This window comes from Pimephales promelas, chromosome 13, assembly GCF_988280905.1.
Source record: "Pimephales promelas chromosome 13, fPimPro1.hap1.1, whole genome shotgun sequence".
NCBI lineage: Eukaryota > Metazoa > Chordata > Actinopteri > Cypriniformes > Leuciscidae > Pimephales > Pimephales promelas.
In genome coordinates, this window is record NC_142781.1 from 26,460,836 (window position 1) to 26,478,574 (window position 17,739).

The following is a 17,739-nucleotide window of genomic DNA, read 5'->3' on the forward strand; positions in this document are numbered from 1 at the left end:
GTACCGCTGAAATTAAAAACATTATTACAAGATTACCGCTTTGAATCGAGCTAAGGCAAGCAGATAGTTTTGAACACTGGCTGGTTATGTTTTTTTCAAGTTAGGGTTAGGGTATGTATTTTCTCAAACATGTACCACCAAAAAGCTACGGACTGGGGCTATTTAAATATTTAAATCTGTTTATTCTCAGCTGTTCAGATGTGATACAGTTTTGCTTTGTTGATTGAATTTCAGAGACAAGGCCTGATTAAAGTTTTTAACTGTGAAATTCTCTTTCCATAATATACCAGTAATGAATATTTTTTCTAAGGGTATCTGATTATGTGATATTATAGCCCACAAGACCTTACACTGTTTCTTTTTAAACTCAGCCCACTTACTTCTCTGTTCTTTTCACACAAGAGAACAAGGAAATAATAGACAGAATTAAACTGGTCTAGCAGGTGATCCACGCAGTCACATTATTGCGGTGACATGCACAAAGACATGTTAATTCCAGGAAGATTTTGGAGGTGGATCATTTGACAAGGAAACAAAATCTCAGACCCTGAGAAACGAGTTCGGCATCTCTTCATGATTGTTTCCAGAAGTAAGGTCAGTGTGACGAATTAATGTTTTAACAGCTTGTTTAAACAGCTTTAAATTTCCTTTTTGAAGGAGGTCTTTCATAGAAAGCCTTGACTTTAAAATGTGCTGTTCAATGCTTTACTTTTGAAAGTTGTCATTACTGTCAGTCATTAATATAAACGAGCAGAAATTTGACCTAAATTTAGGTGTGCTATTGCTGTTGACTGGTGCCAGCTAATACTTATTTGTGCTTGTGTCATTGTAATTTATTATGAAACAATCCTTTTTATTGCAGGTTACTGTTCCATTCCATTAAATATTTGACCCTCATGTAGATATTTAAGAATTAATGGATAGAACGGTCAAACATTATAGTTTTTAAGAAATGTAATTTTTAAAGTCACGGAAAATAATGTTATCTCAATTTCTGCTTATTTGTGACAAATAGCACAGAGATTTCACTGTTTTGAGCACTGGAGAGAACAAAAGACCTTAAACATCTTCAATCAAAATGTTGTCTTATCATTTTCCACTGATTATCTATGACATAATTTCCTATTTTACAGATATAAGGTGTCTGGATGAGCCATATCATTGCCCTTTGTTCTGAAGGAATATGCTGAAGTGACTTTGACTAACATACATCAATGAGAAACATGGCCACTCAAGGTACGATCAACTAAATTATTTTTGGTTCACTGTACTACGTCTGTCACAAAAATGCTGTAATGCAAGTCATTGTAGTCAATTATCTCAAACCACCTTTAGGTTTTAGATCTTATATAATGCTAAAAAAATGTTTTACGATATCTCACAAAAAATGGAGAGAATATGGCGCTCTTACCCTGCAAAAATGCTCGCTGTTGAAACTATGAGTTTACAAATTTGCATTGAAGACAGAATTCAAGCAGTATATTTCATTATGTTTTCCAAAACTGTGCCATTAAATGTTTGGTTTTTCGGACATCTGTTTATATGCTAAATTTTTATGTGTGTGTTTTATTTCTCAAATACAGGAAAAATATTAAAGTACTTTGCAGGAATCATAATGACGCTCCTGTTGACCCATGAATGTGTTGTGGAAACACTTGATTTCCCAGAAACAAGTATAGATTTAGAGGTAGGATAAGGTTTTTTTTTTTCACTGTGGGAACATAACACAAATCATGTACTGTATGCAAAACAACAGATTCCTGTCTTTTTAACATTAACTTGCTGTAACAGTTTTCACTAATAATGAAATAGTTTTGTAACCATCAAGAGCACTTTTAAAATGTTTAACATGAAATTTAGTAGGCTACATAAAACAAATGTATTGTATAGAGCCATGGTCCAGTGTTATTTTAGTTTTATTATTGTTGTTTTCATATTTTGAATGTGCATTTATTTTTATAATTTTTTTTTTTTAGTAAGTTCCTTATGTGCTTTTGTCTTTTTATTTGTTTTTCTTTAAATTTTGCTATTTAGGTTTAATTTAATTTAATTTTTTTTGTTCATTTTTAATTATTTCTAGCTGTTAAAGCAACATTTCTAGTTTCCATTTAGTTTGTTTTTCATCTAATTTATATTTTATTTTATTCATTTAGTTAATGGTATTAACCTTATCATGGTCACATGATCAACTCACATGATAAAAGTTTATATATAAATAGATGCATGTATTTTTGTGTTGTTTTATTTTTACAGTTTAGCTACATTGATGGGCAACTGCATCATAGATTACCAAGAAGCGCAGGTCGGATTCACTATTTTGTCGTCTTCTCACACTGTTATAATACTTTTTGATGTTATATTTATATAAGAATCAAGACGCTTTAACCTAATATGCTTTGTTATTTTTATCTGGGATTTTGTCTGTCAATGGTTTTGTCTTGTCCTTTCCTTCAAGAGTAAAGGCCTCCTTATGACCCCATGATGATTAAAATCTCATTCATTTTCTCATATGTATAGAGCTATTGGAGTTCATTGTGGTTATTGAAGTGAATGCATCCCAAGCTGTGGTGATTGAACAGATCAGAGCGTCATTGGCCTCCATCACATTCCCTCTTCAATTGGACAACAGTACTGAAATTACTGCTGCGAACATCACAACAGGTGAGCCAGTTAAACCAGATCAAAAGCTATTTATGTAATCCTTGCTGATCCATTATCATCTTTAATGTTGTGCAAACATTCTGTTGTTAACCAGTTCTGTTATATTTACATTAGTGTGCCAGCCAAATGTGACCGAATACCAGTGCGTATGTGAAGATGGTTATGCATGGACATACAACAACTGCAAGTCATATGAGGCCTGTGATGACATCAGTCTGGGCTCATGTGGATGTATCAGTGGTATTCCGAGTGATGGAGAGATGTGTGTGCTGGAGAGCGGTAAGAATCATGACCAAACAAGTCAACTGCAAATGTACTCTAAAAAGCTCTATTAAAGTAAAACGAAACTGTTAAATGCATATATAGTAAAACATATACAGTAAAATGTATAATTTTGCATATAAATTAGTGAAAATCTGTATTTTATTTAACAAGACAATATACTGTAAATTAGAAAAAAAGTCTATTAACATCTGTTGGAACTACTTTTGATTTTTTTTTATGTATTTCACATTGCTATTGATGATATAATTAATTAGCCTGCATAAACATGTATATTGTAATAAAACATACAAAGTACAATAATATGCTTGTTGTCTCTGCCACAGAACTGCCCTTCACAGACTTATTGTTTGAAATCGAGATGGAATCATCAAGCATCTCCGTGATCGATGAGATGAGGAGATATTTTCAGAACATGACCTTTCCACTTCGGTTAGATGAGCTGGTTGAAGTATTAGATGTGGACATCACAACAGGTGATCATCAACATCACATGACCTTCATGAGCTTCTGAACACAAACACAGCAGCTCTGATCTGTTAAAAATGACCTTACGCTTATGTTTTATCCTTTCTAAGTGTGCAATTTCAATGACAGTGGATACAAGTGCGTATGTGAGGATCAGTATTTCTGGCCGTGTGAAAAGTGCACAGAATATGGGAGCTGTGATGACATCACTAACAACACATGCAGCTGCATCAATGATATTCCAACTGATAGACAGTTCTGTCAACCAGTCAACGAGATAACAAGTAAAATTGTTTTATACATTTCTGTTTGCAATCACACAGAAGTCCTCAGTTATTGTTACAGATTATTTCTAATCCATTCTCATCCTTTTCCTGGAAGATAACACTACATGTGGGAAACCACCAACAGGTATATAAAACATCTGATTTAAATCCAGAAGTCCATATAACTGAATAATTTTCATGCACGTTGGAAGAGAAGAGTGAATATTCTCTTTTTACTTTTTATCTTTGCTACACTCCAGTTCCAGCTGAATATCTAACTGAAATTCAGATAGATGCCGAGAATACTTTCATCATTGATCAGCTGATGAGCTATTTGATGGCTTTCAGTTTTCCATACAAAGTCAGTGACAGCACTAACATCACAGAAATCAACATAACTACTGGTATGAACTCTGTGCTTTGGCTTGTACTTTATACATCATATATACTGCTAAAATTAATGATAGACTTGTGGATTCTGCTTTTCAGTGTGTTCATTGAACCAAACTCAGTATCAGTGTAAATGTGAGGGTCTGTTTGTTTGGCCAAATGACACGTGTCACTCATACGAGACCTGTGATGACATCATTGATGGTTCATGTACATGTATCAATGCACTTCCAGTTAATGGACAGTTCTGCCAGTTAAAAGAAGGTGAGCCATTACATTAAATCACCAGTTAACATTTTATAGTTGACTTTTGATTTGTAACAACCCAATGCAACTAAATTTCATGGACAGTGATTTCACACTTTTAATTTAAGCACACTTTTAATCTTGGTAACCCTTTACAATAACAGTAATAATCATGTATTAATACCTGAATTAATAATTACTTTACTATGAACTAATGATGAGTTAAGAGCTCTGTCTGCTCTGTTCTTCTCCAATATATAACAGTATGGGTTCCATAACCCAAAACATAGATGGAAATGAAATTTTTAACAAAATATTGGCAATGGATATAATAATGGATATAATTTTTTATATTGGTAGTCAAATGATCATATAGATTTTGTGTAAAAAAGCAGAAATCACATAAAATTAGTTCAGTGTATCAGCAATTGGACACTGGTGTATGAAAATAATGTGAATCAGAATTGGCTGATCTCTATTGCAGAGTAAGAACTCTTATAAAAATACAGCAACACAACAACATTCCAGAGGAAGGCCGTGGCTTTAAGAAAAACCTGTTTTTTTTTTTTGTTTGTTTTTTTGCAGCACCACCTTCTAACTATGAGATTGACATTGATGTGAGATTCTTTGACTTGTTCCTGGTGAACTACTTAAGAAGTCTAATCATGAACATCAGCCTGCCTTTGACTCTGAGCAACAGCATAAATATCACAGATATCGACATGACTACTGGTGAGAGCTGAATGTTTCATCACGTCACATACTAAGATGAGTTCAGTATCAGGACAAATTGACAGTTTGAGCGCAGATGAATAAATCCTATTCTCTTACAGTGTGTGGGTTAAATGGAACACAATATGAGTGCAAGTGTGAGGAGCGTCATGTTTGGCCCAATGACACCTGCAGGGCCTATCATGAGTGTGATGAGATTGTGGGGGGCACTTGTGGATGTATTCAAGCTCTCCCTTCAGAGGGTCCGCTTTGCCAGAGAGGTGAGAAATCACATTAGATCACAATTGATTTTACTCAGTGACACTTGACATGTTTTGGTGGTTTATAAAATTGTAACATTTATGCAATAGCTTCTCACTATTCTTTTTTTCTTTTTCAGACATCAATGAATGTGAAGATGCAGTGTCAGTTTGTGGTCAATACTCAGACTGTATTAACATCATTGGGAGTCACAAGTGTTTATGCTGGAGTGGATTTAATTCCTCAAATAAAGACAGTCCTGTGAGCCGCAACAACTCATGTCAGGGTGAGTATTTTCAACTGATTTTGTTTTCTATTTTTATCTCATAAAATTGAGAGTGCAGAGCTGCTATATCTTTAAAGTTTGTGTGAATACTAGTGTGAGTTTTAGCTGTTCCTGTTTAATGTATTACATCACCCAACAATTTTTTTATATATATATTTTCCCGTCTAGGAAATATAATGTGAATAATTTTGTTTAAATACACAAAGTCTTTCATGTCTTTAGCCTCTTTGCCTTATTTAATACAGTAAAAATAATATATATATATTTTTTATTTGTCAAATTTTTCCCCCATAGATATAGACGAATGTCTGGTCAGTCCATCTGTATGTGGTCCAGATTCCAGCTGCACAAATGAAATAGGAAGTTACAATTGCTCATGTTTGGATGGATTCACTGTAACAAACTCAAATCTCACCATCAGCATCAATAACCCGTGTAGAGGTAAATCCTATAATTACATTTATTTATAGTCTAAGTTTGAAAAATAATCTAATGTAATTTTTTAGACATTTAATTTTTCAGTGAAATTCTATTTGTATGTTTATTTTTTTTCTACTGTTGCGACACAATTGTATGCATCCTCTGTAAAAACATAAGAAAATATAGATTTGTGGTAAAGTGACATTCATATTTCTGTGTTCCTAATAAAAACAATACCCTTTTCATTTCTTCCTGTATTATAGATGTCAATGAATGTCTAAATACATTAGAGGTCTGTGGTCCAAACTCTCGTTGCAACAACTCATTTGGGATTTACAACTGTTCCTGCTTGATTGGGTTTACTGTAACAAATATGAATCAACCAATCAGCACCAGTAACCCATGCAATGGTAAGCATGTAGAAAATATACTTCATCATGATGTATTTAATTTACATTTTAAGTAGATTTGACAGAAATATCAATTAAATCTATTATATGGTTTGGTGTGTGTTTATGTTATTTATGTTTTCAGCCTTGATAAAAGCTGCTGAAATACATAATCGAGTAATTAAAAAACTGTTGAATGAAATCCTGAATGGTTGAAAAATCTGTAAAGTGTTTCCTTTGGGAACTTCGATTATTGTATTTGTAGATGGAAGGCGTAGTCATAATTTCTGGATGTTTTTATCTCTTTTTTCTACAGTGACTCTACCTTTGACTGAATATCTGATTGAAATTCAGATCAATAGTGTGGATAGTAGCGTCACTGATCAGCTGAGGACTCTTCTGATGTCTTTTAATTTGCCCTACATAATCAGTGACAGCACTAACATTACAGAAATCAGCATAACTACTGGTACGAGCTCTGTCTCTGCTTTGTAATGTTAAATAGCTGAGAATAAACTTTATACATCACGAGTACTGACATACATTATTTGATGTTTGGACTCTTCTTTTGCTTTTCAGTGTGTTCATTGAACCAAACGCAGTATCAGTGTAAATGTGAGGGTCTGTTTGTTTGGCCAAATGACACGTGTCACTCATACGAGGCCTGTGATGACATCACTAATGGTTCATGTACATGTATCAATGCCCTTCCAGTGGATGGACAGTTCTGTCAAGGTGAGACACTGGCGTCATTCTACGACAACATCAGTTTTATCCCTTTAATTAATTTCAGTTTTTCCTGCTTTGATTTTACTGCATTTTGCTACTAGGATTAACAAACTGATTATGTGCTTGTTTTTGTTTGCAAATAACTCTGTGTAAGACACATGGTCTATTGTATGGAGTTTTGTCATGAAGATATTAACAACAAATTGACGTTCTTTTAAATTATAAAGCTTAGACTACAAAGAATGTCATTAAAAAACTGACATTTTTGTTATTTTAGAAATGTAATTAATTGCATGAATTATTCGGCTCAACCTGCTTCTGTTTGTTCTTGCAGTGCTGCCTTCTAAGTACATGATTGACATTGATGTGAGATTCTTTGACTTGTTCCTGGTGAACTACTTAAGAAGTCTAATCATGAACATCAGCCTGCCTTTGACTCTGAGCAACAGCATAAATATCACAGATATCGACATGACTACTGGTGAGAGCTGAATGTTTCATCACGTCACATACTAAGATGAGTTCAGTATCAGGACAAATTGACAGTTTGAGCGCAGATGAATAAATCCTATTCTCTTACAGTGTGTGGGTTAAATGGAACACAATATGAGTGCAAGTGTGAGGAGCGTCATGTTTGGCCCAATGACACCTGCAGGGCCTATCATGAGTGTGATGAGATTGTGGGGGGCACTTGTGGATGTATTCAAGCTCTCCCTTCAGAGGGTCCGCTTTGCCAGAGAGGTGAGAAATCACATTAGATCACAATTGATTTTACTCAGTGACATTTGACATGTTTTGGTGGTTTATAAAATTGTAACCAATATGCAATAGCTTCTCACTATTCTTTTTTTCTTTTTCAGACATCAATGAATGTGAAGATGCAGTGTCAGTTTGTGGTCAATACTCAGACTGTATTAACATCATCGGGAGTCACAAGTGTTTATGCTGGAGTGGATTTAATTCCTCCAATAAAGACAGTCCTGTGAGCCGCAACAACTCATGTCAGGGTGAGTATTTTCAACTGATTTTGTTTTCTATTTTTATCTCATAAAATTGAGAGTGCAGAGCTGCTATATCTTTACAGTTTGTGTGAATACTAGTGTGAGTTTTAGCTGTTCCTGTTAAATGTATTACATCACCCAACAATTTTTTTTTTATATATATTTTCCCGTCTAGGAAATATAATGTGAATAATTTTGTTTAAATACACAAAGTCTTTCATGTCTTTAGCCTCTTTGCCTTATTTAATACAGTAAAAATAATATATATATATATATTTATATATATATTTTTTTATTTGTCAAATTTTTCCCCCATAGATATAGATGAATGTCTGGTCAGTCCATCTGTATGTGGTCCAGATTCCAGCTGCACAAATGAAATAGGAAGTTACAGTTGCTCATGTTTGAATGGATTCACTGTAACAAACTCAAATCTCACCATCAGCATCAATAACCCGTGTAGAGGTAAATCCTATAATTACATTTATTTATAGTCTAAGTTTGAAAAATAATCTATTGTAATTTTTTAGACATTTAATTTTTCAGTGAAATTATTTTTAACAGTTTGTTGTTTATTTAACAGTTGAACAGCATTTTTTTCAACTGTTGCATACACAATTGTATGCATCCTCTATTTATAAAGTAATAAAAACATAGGAAAATATAGATTTGTGTTAAAGTGATATTCATATTTCAGTGTTCCTAATAAAAACAATACCCTTTTCATATCTTCCTGTAATATAGATGTCAATGAATGTCTAAATACATTAGAGGTCTGTGGTCCAAACTCTCGTTGCAACAACTCATTTGGGATTTACAACTGTTCCTGCTTGATTGGGTTTACTGTAACAAATATGAATCAACCAATCAGCACCAGTAACCCATGCAATGGTAAGCATGTAGAAAATATACTTCATCATGATGTATTTAATTTACATTGTAAGTAGATTTGACAGAAATATCAATTAAATCTATTATATGGTTTGGTGTTTGTTTATGTTATTTATGTTTTCAGCCTTGATAAAAGCTGCTGAAATACATAATCGAGTTAAAAACTATTGAATGAAATCCTGAATGGTTGAAAAATCTGTAAAGTGTTTCCTTTGGGAACTTCGATTATTGTATTTGTAGATGGAAGGCGTAGTCATAATTTCTGGATGTTTTTATCTCTTTTTTCTACAGTGACTCTACCTTTGACTGAATATCTGATTGAAATTCAGATCAATAGTGTGGATAGTAGCGTCACTGATCAGCTGAGGACTCTTCTGATGTCTTTTAATTTGCCCTACATAATCAGTGACAGCACTAACATTACAGAAATCAGCATAACTACTGGTACGAGCTCTGTCTCTGCTTTGTAATGTTAAATAGCTGAGAATAAACTTCATACATCACGAGTACTGACATAGATTATTTGATGTTTGGACTCTTCTTTTGCTTTTCAGTGTGTTCATTGAACCAAACGCAGTTTCAGTGTAAATGTGAGGGTCTGTTTGTTTGGCCAAATGACACGTGTCACTCATACGAGGCCTGTGATGACATCACTAATGGTTCATGTACATGTATCAATGCCCTTCCAGTGGATGGACAGTTCTGTCAAGGTGAGACACTGGCGTCATTCTACGACAACATCAGTTTTATCCCTTTGATTAATTTCAGTTTTTTTCTGCTTTGATTTTACTGCATTTTGCTACTAGGATTAACAAACTGATTATGTGCTTGTTTTTGTTTGCAAATAACTCTGTATAAGACACATGGTCTATTGTATGGAGTTTTGTCATGAAGATATTAACAACAAATTGACGTTCTTTTAAATTATAAAGCTTAGACTACAAAGAATGTCATTAAAAAACTGACATTTTTGTTATTTTAGAAATGTAATTAATTGCATGAATTGTTCGGCTCAACCTGCTTCTGTTTGTTCTTGCAGTGCTGCCTTCTAAGTACATGATTGACATTGATGTGAGATTCTTTGACTTGTACTTGGTGAACTACTTAAGAAGTCTAATCATGAACATCAGCCTGCCTTTGACTCTGAGCAACAGCATAAATATCACAGATATCGACATGACTACTGGTGAGAGCTGAATGTTTCATCACGTCACATACTAAGATGAGTTCAGTATCAGGACAAATTGACAGTTTGAGCGCAGATGAATAAATCCTATTCTCTTACAGTGTGTGGGTTAAATGGAACACAATATGAGTGCAAGTGTGAGGAGCGTCATGTTTGGCCCAATGACACCTGCAGGGCCTATCATGAGTGTGATGAGATTGTGGGGGGCACTTGTGGATGTATTCAAGCTCTCCCTTCAGAGGGTCCGCTTTGCCAGAGAGGTGAGAAATCACATTAGATCACAATTGATTTTACTCAGTGACACTTGACATGTTTTGGTGGTTTATAAAATTGTAACATTTATGCAATAGCTTCTCACTATTCTTTTTTTCTTTTTCAGACATCAATGAATGTGAAGATGCAGTGTCAGTTTGTGGTCAATACTCAGACTGTATTAACATCATTGGGAGTCACAAGTGTTTATGCTGGAGTGGATTTAATTCCTCAAATAAAGACAGTCCTGTGAGCCGCAACAACTCATGTCAGGGTGAGTATTTTCAACTGATTTTGTTTTCTATTTTTATCTCATAAAATTGAGAGTGCAGAGCTGCTATATCTTTAAAGTTTGTGTGAATACTAGTGTGAGTTTTAGCTGTTCCTGTTTAATGTATTACATCACCCAACAATTTTTTTATATATATATTTTCCCGTCTAGGAAATATAATGTGAATAATTTTGTTTAAATACACAAAGTCTTTCATGTCTTTAGCCTCTTTGCCTTATTTAATACAGTAAAAATAATATATATATATTTTTTATTTGTCAAATTTTTCCCCCATAGATATAGACGAATGTCTGGTCAGTCCATCTGTATGTGGTCCAGATTCCAGCTGCACAAATGAAATAGGAAGTTACAATTGCTCATGTTTGGATGGATTCACTGTAACAAACTCAAATCTCACCATCAGCATCAATAACCCGTGTAGAGGTAAATCCTATAATTACATTTATTTATAGTCTAAGTTTGAAAAATAATCTAATGTAATTTTTTAGACATTTAATTTTTCAGTGAAATTCTATTTGTATGTTTATTTTTTTTCTACTGTTGCGACACAATTGTATGCATCCTCTGTAAAAACATAAGAAAATATAGATTTGTGGTAAAGTGACATTCATATTTCTGTGTTCCTAATAAAAACAATACCCTTTTCATTTCTTCCTGTATTATAGATGTCAATGAATGTCTAAATACATTAGAGGTCTGTGGTCCAAACTCTCGTTGCAACAACTCATTTGGGATTTACAACTGTTCCTGCTTGATTGGGTTTACTGTAACAAATATGAATCAACCAATCAGCACCAGTAACCCATGCAATGGTAAGCATGTAGAAAATATACTTCATCATGATGTATTTAATTTACATTTTAAGTAGATTTGACAGAAATATCAATTAAATCTATTATATGGTTTGGTGTGTGTTTATGTTATTTATGTTTTCAGCCTTGATAAAAGCTGCTGAAATACATAATCGAGTAATTAAAAAACTGTTGAATGAAATCCTGAATGGTTGAAAAATCTGTAAAGTGTTTCCTTTGGGAACTTCGATTATTGTATTTGTAGATGGAAGGCGTAGTCATAATTTCTGGATGTTTTTATCTCTTTTTTCTACAGTGACTCTACCTTTGACTGAATATCTGATTGAAATTCAGATCAATAGTGTGGATAGTAGCGTCACTGATCAGCTGAGGACTCTTCTGATGTCTTTTAATTTGCCCTACATAATCAGTGACAGCACTAACATTACAGAAATCAGCATAACTACTGGTACGAGCTCTGTCTCTGCTTTGTAATGTTAAATAGCTGAGAATAAACTTCATACATCACGAGTACTGACATAGATTATTTGATGTTTGGACTCTTCTTTTGCTTTTCAGTGTGTTCATTGAACCAAACGCAGTTTCAGTGTAAATGTGAGGGTCTGTTTGTTTGGCCAAATGACACGTGTCACTCATACGAGGCCTGTGATGACATCACTAATGGTTCATGTACATGTATCAATGCCCTTCCAGTGGATGGACAGTTCTGTCAAGGTGAGACACTGGCGTCATTCTACGACAACATCAGTTTTATCCCTTTGATTAATTTCAGTTTTTTTCTGCTTTGATTTTACTGCATTTTGCTACTAGGATTAACAAACTGATTATGTGCTTGTTTTTGTTTGCAAATAACTCTGTATAAGACACATGGTCTATTGTATGGAGTTTTGTCATGAAGATATTAACAACAAATTGACGTTCTTTTAAATTATAAAGCTTAGACTACAAAGAATGTCATTAAAAAACTGACATTTTTGTTATTTTAGAAATGTAATTAATTGCATGAATTGTTCGGCTCAACCTGCTTCTGTTTGTTCTTGCAGTGCTGCCTTCTAAGTACATGATTGACATTGATGTGAGATTCTTTGACTTGTACTTGGTGAACTACTTAAGAAGTCTAATCATGAACATCAGCCTGCCTTTGACTCTGAGCAACAGCATAAATATCACAGATATCGACATGACTACTGGTGAGAGCTGAATGTTTCATCACGTCACATACTAAGATGAGTTCAGTATCAGGACAAATTGACAGTTTGAGCGCAGATGAATAAATCCTATTCTCTTACAGTGTGTGGGTTAAATGGAACACAATATGAGTGCAAGTGTGAGGAGCGTCATGTTTGGCCCAATGACACCTGCAGGGCCTATCATGAGTGTGATGAGATTGTGGGGGGCACTTGTGGATGTATTCAAGCTCTCCCTTCAGAGGGTCCGCTTTGCCAGAGAGGTGAGAAATCACATTAGATCACAATTGATTTTACTCAGTGACACTTGACATGTTTTGGTGGTTTATAAAATTGTAACATGTATGCAATAGCTTCTCACTATTCTTTTTTTCTTTTTCAGACATCAATGAATGTGAAGATGCAGTGTCAGTTTGTGGTCAATACTCAGACTGTATTAACATCATCGGGAGTCACAAGTGTTTATGCTGGAGTGGATTTAATTCCTCCAATAAAGACAGTCCTGTGAGCCGCAACAACTCATGTCAGGGTGAGTATTTTCAACTGATTTTGTTTTCTATTTTTATCTCATAAAATTGAGAGTGCAGGGCTGCTATATCTTTACAGTTTGTGTGAATACTAGTGTGAGTTTTAGCTGTTCCTGTCAAATGTATTACATCACCCAACAATTTTTTTTTATATATATTTTCCCGTCTAGGAAATATAATGTGAATAATTTTGTTTAAATACACAAAGTCTTTCATGTCTTTAGCCTCTTTGCCTTATTTAATACAGTAAAAATAATATATATATATATATTTATATATATATATTTTTATTTGTCAAATTTTTCCCCCATAGATATAGATGAATGTCTGGTCAGTCCATCTGTATGTGGTCCAGATTCCAGCTGCACAAATGAAATAGGAAGTTACAATTGCTCATGTTTGAATGGATTCACTGTAACAAACTCAAATCTCACCATCAGCATCAATAACCCGTGTAGAGGTAAATCCTATAATTACATTTATTTATAGTCTAAGTTTGAAAAATAATCTTTTGTAATTTTTTAGACATTTAATTTTTCAGTGAAATTATTTTTAACAGTTTGTTGTTTATTTAACAGTTGAACAGCATTTTTTTCAACTGTTGCATACACAATTGTATGCATCCTCTATTTATAAAGTAATAAAAACATAGGAAAATATAGATATGTGTTAAAGTGATATTCATATTTCAGTGTTCCTAATAAAAACAATACCCTTTTCATATCTTCCTGTAATATAGATGTCAATGAATGTCTAAATACATTAGAGGTCTGTGGTCCAAACTCTCGTTGCAACAACTCATTTGGGATTTACAACTGTTCCTGCTTGATTGGGTTTACTGTAACAAATATGAATCAACCAATCAGCACCAGTAACCCATGCAATGGTAAGCATGTAGAAAATATACTTCATCATGATGTATTTAATTTACATTGTAAGTAGATTTGACAGAAATATCAATTAAATCTATTATATGGTTTGGTGTTTGTTTATGTTATTTATGTTTTCAGCCTTGATAAAAGCTGCTGAAATACATAATCGAGTTAAAAACTATTGAATGAAATCCTGAATGGTTGAAAAATCTGTAAAGTGTTTCCTTTGTGAACTTTGATTATTGTATTTGTAGATGGAAGGTGTAGTCATAATTTCTGGATGTTTTTATCTTTTTTTCTACAGTGACTCTACCTTTGACTGAATATCTGATTGAAATTCAGATCAATAGTGTGGATAGTAGCGTCACTGATCAGCTGAGGACTCTTCTGATGTCTTTTAATTTGCCCTACATAATCAGTGACAGCACTAACATTACAGAAATCAGCATAACTACTGGTACGAGCTCTGTCTCTGCTTTGTAATGTTAAATAGCTGAGAATAAACTTTATACATCACGAGTACTGACATACATTATTTGATGTTTGGACTCTTCTTTTGCTTTTCAGTGTGTTCATTGAACCAAACGCAGTATCAGTGTAAATGTGAGGGTCTGTTTGTTTGGCCAAATGACACGTGTCACTCATACGAGGCCTGTGATGACATCACTAATGGTTCATGTACATGTATCAATGCCCTTCCAGTGGATGGACAGTTCTGTCAAGGTGAGACACTGGCGTCATTCTACGACAACATCAGTTTTATCCCTTTAATCAATTTTGATTTTTCCTGCTTTGATTTTACTGCATTTTGCTACTAGGATTAACAAACTGATTATGTGCTTGTTTTTGTTTGCAAATAACTCTGTGTAAGACACATGGTCTATTGTATGGAGTTTACAACAAATTGACGTTCTTTTAAATTATAAAGCTTAGACTACAAAGAACATCATTAAAAAACTGATAGTTTTGTTATTTTAGAAATGTAATTGCATGAATTGTTCGGCTCAACCTGCTTCTGTTTGTTCTTGCAGTGCTGCCTTCTAAGTACATGATTGATATTGATGTGAGATTCTTTGACTTGTTCCTGGTGAACTACTTAAGAAGTCTAATCATGAACATCAGCCTGCCTTTGACTCTGAGCAACAGCATAAATATCACAGATATCGACATGACTACTGGTGAGAGCTGAATGTTTCATCACGTCACATACTAAGATGAGTTCAGTATCAGGACAAATTGACAGTTTGAGCGCAGATGAATAAATCCTATTCTCTTACAGTGTGTGGGTTAAATGGAACACAATATGAGTGCAAGTGTGAGGAGCGTCATGTTTGGCCCAATGACACCTGCAGGGCCTATCATGAGTGTGATGAGATTGTGGGGGGCACTTGTGGATGTATTCAAGCTCTCCCTTCAGAGGGTCCGCTTTGCCAGAGAGGTGAGAAATCACATTAGATCACAATTGATTTTACTCAGTGACATTTGACATGTTTTGGTGGTTTATAAAATTGTAACATTTATGCAATAGCTTCTCACTATTCTTTTTTTCTTTTTCAGATATCAATGAATGTGAAGATGCAGTGTCAGTTTGTGGTCAATACTCAGACTGTATTAACATCATCGGGAGTCACAAGTGTTTATGCTGGAGTGGATTTAATTCCTCCAATAAAGACAGTCCTGTGAGCCGCAACAACTCATGTCAGGGTGAGTATTTTCAACTGATTTTGTTTTCTATTTTTATCTCATAAAATTGAGAGTGCAGGGCTGCTATATCTTTACAGTTTGTGTGAATACTAGTGTGAGTTTTAGCTGTTCCTGTTAAATGTATTACATCACCCAACAATTTTTTTTTATATATATTTTCCCGTCTAGGAAATATAATGTGAATAATTTTGTTTAAATACACAAAGTCTTTCATGTCTTTAGCCTCTTTGCCTTATTTAATACAGTAAAAATAATATATATATATATATATATATATATATATATATATATATATTTATATATATATATTTTTATTTGTCAAATTTTTCCCCCATAGATATAGATGAATGTCTGGTCAGTCCATCTGTATGTGGTCCAGATTCCAACTGCACAAATGAAATAGGAAGTTACAGTTGCTCATGTTTGAATGGATTCACTGTAACAAACTCAAATCTCACCATCAGCATCAATAACCCGTGTAGAGGTAAATCCTATAATTACATTTATTTATAGTCTAAGTTTGAAAAATAATCTATTGTAATTTTTTAGACATTTAATTTTTCAGTGAAATTATTTTTAACAGTTTGTTGTTTATTTAACAGTTGAACAGCATTTTTTTCAACTGTTGCATACACAATTGTATGCATCCTCTATTTATAAAGTAATAAAAACATAGGAAAATATAGATTTGTGTTAAAGTGATATTCATATTTCAGTGTTCCTAATAAAAACAATACCCTTTTCATATCTTCCTGTAATATAGATGTCAATGAATGTCTAAATACATTAGAGGTCTGTGGTCCAAACTCTCGTTGCAACAACTCATTTGGGATTTACAACTGTTCCTGCTTGATTGGGTTTACTGTAACAAATATGAATCAACCAATCAGCACCAGTAACCCATGCAATGGTAAGCATGTAGAAAATATACTTCATCATGATGTATTTAATTTACATTGTAAGTAGATTTGACAGAAATATCAATTAAATCTATTATATGGTTTGGTGTTTGTTTATGTTATTTATGTTTTCAGCCTTGATAAAAGCTGCTGAAATACATAATCGAGTTATTAAAAAAAACTATTGAATGAAATCCTGAATGGTTGAAAAATCTGTAAATTGTTTCCTTTGGGAACTTCGATTATTGTATTTGTAGATGGAAGGCGTAGTCATAATTTCTGGATGTTTTTATCTCTTTTTTCTACAGTGACTCTACCTTTGACTGAATATCTGATTGAAATTCAGATCAATAGTGTGGATAGTAGCGTCACTGATCAGCTGAGGACTCTTCTGATGTCTTTTAATTTGCCCTACATAATCAGTGACAGCACTAACATTACAGAAATCAGCATAACTACTGGTACGAGCTCTGTCTCTGCTTTGTAATGTTAAATAGCTGAGAATAAACTTTATACATCACGAGTACTGACATACATTATTTGATGTTTGGACTCTTCTTTTGCTTTTCAGTGTGTTCATTGAACCAAACGCAGTATCAGTGTAAATGTGAGGGTCTGTTTGTTTGGCCAAATGACACGTGTCACTCATACGAGGCCTGTGATGACATCACTAATGGTTCATGTACATGTATCAATGCCCTTCCAGTGGATGGACAGTTCTGTCAAGGTGAGACACTGGCGTCATTCTACGACAACATCAGTTTTATCCCTTTAATCAAATTTGATTTTTCCTGCTTTGATTTTACTGCATTTTGCTACTAGGATTAACAAACTGATTATGTGCTTGTTTTTGTTTGCAAATAACTCTGTGTAAGACACATGGTCTATTGTATGGAGTTTACAACAAATTGACGTTCTTTTAAATTATAAAGCTTAGACTACAAAGAACATCATTAAAAAACTGATAGTTTTGTTATTTTAGAAATGTAATTGCATGAATTGTTCGG

At 33.8% G+C, this 17,739-nt stretch overlaps 1 protein-coding gene across 1 annotated transcript in view; it reads left to right on the top strand.

Annotated features, from left to right (window-relative positions):
• The first annotated feature begins 444 nt into the window (after window positions 1-444).
• Window positions 445-17,739, top strand: part of adgrf6 (adhesion G protein-coupled receptor F6) — a 62,906-nt gene continuing 45,611 nt past the window's right edge. The window contains exons 1-46 of the mRNA XM_089118775.1: window positions 445-594; window positions 1,134-1,236; window positions 1,584-1,687; window positions 2,254-2,302; window positions 2,518-2,661; window positions 2,776-2,940; window positions 3,270-3,419; window positions 3,522-3,695; window positions 3,793-3,822; window positions 3,938-4,081; window positions 4,167-4,331; window positions 4,899-5,045; window positions 5,147-5,305; window positions 5,425-5,571; window positions 5,866-6,012; window positions 6,255-6,401; window positions 6,697-6,849; window positions 6,960-7,115; window positions 7,444-7,590; window positions 7,692-7,850; window positions 7,970-8,116; window positions 8,429-8,575; window positions 8,855-9,001; window positions 9,293-9,445; window positions 9,556-9,711; window positions 10,041-10,187; window positions 10,289-10,447; window positions 10,567-10,713; window positions 11,008-11,154; window positions 11,397-11,543; window positions 11,839-11,991; window positions 12,102-12,257; window positions 12,587-12,733; window positions 12,835-12,993; window positions 13,113-13,259; window positions 13,571-13,717; window positions 13,997-14,143; window positions 14,434-14,586; window positions 14,697-14,852; window positions 15,161-15,307; window positions 15,409-15,567; window positions 15,687-15,833; window positions 16,171-16,317; window positions 16,597-16,743; window positions 17,041-17,193; window positions 17,304-17,459. Coding sequence (XP_088974901.1) covers window positions 1,215-1,236; window positions 1,584-1,687; window positions 2,254-2,302; window positions 2,518-2,661; window positions 2,776-2,940; window positions 3,270-3,419; window positions 3,522-3,695; window positions 3,793-3,822; window positions 3,938-4,081; window positions 4,167-4,331; window positions 4,899-5,045; window positions 5,147-5,305; window positions 5,425-5,571; window positions 5,866-6,012; window positions 6,255-6,401; window positions 6,697-6,849; window positions 6,960-7,115; window positions 7,444-7,590; window positions 7,692-7,850; window positions 7,970-8,116; window positions 8,429-8,575; window positions 8,855-9,001; window positions 9,293-9,445; window positions 9,556-9,711; window positions 10,041-10,187; window positions 10,289-10,447; window positions 10,567-10,713; window positions 11,008-11,154; window positions 11,397-11,543; window positions 11,839-11,991; window positions 12,102-12,257; window positions 12,587-12,733; window positions 12,835-12,993; window positions 13,113-13,259; window positions 13,571-13,717; window positions 13,997-14,143; window positions 14,434-14,586; window positions 14,697-14,852; window positions 15,161-15,307; window positions 15,409-15,567; window positions 15,687-15,833; window positions 16,171-16,317; window positions 16,597-16,743; window positions 17,041-17,193; window positions 17,304-17,459 — 6,427 coding nt within the window. The 5' untranslated portion in view covers window positions 445-594; window positions 1,134-1,214. The remainder of the gene's footprint in view (window positions 595-1,133; window positions 1,237-1,583; window positions 1,688-2,253; window positions 2,303-2,517; window positions 2,662-2,775; window positions 2,941-3,269; window positions 3,420-3,521; window positions 3,696-3,792; window positions 3,823-3,937; window positions 4,082-4,166; window positions 4,332-4,898; window positions 5,046-5,146; window positions 5,306-5,424; window positions 5,572-5,865; window positions 6,013-6,254; window positions 6,402-6,696; window positions 6,850-6,959; window positions 7,116-7,443; window positions 7,591-7,691; window positions 7,851-7,969; window positions 8,117-8,428; window positions 8,576-8,854; window positions 9,002-9,292; window positions 9,446-9,555; window positions 9,712-10,040; window positions 10,188-10,288; window positions 10,448-10,566; window positions 10,714-11,007; window positions 11,155-11,396; window positions 11,544-11,838; window positions 11,992-12,101; window positions 12,258-12,586; window positions 12,734-12,834; window positions 12,994-13,112; window positions 13,260-13,570; window positions 13,718-13,996; window positions 14,144-14,433; window positions 14,587-14,696; window positions 14,853-15,160; window positions 15,308-15,408; window positions 15,568-15,686; window positions 15,834-16,170; window positions 16,318-16,596; window positions 16,744-17,040; window positions 17,194-17,303; window positions 17,460-17,739) is intronic.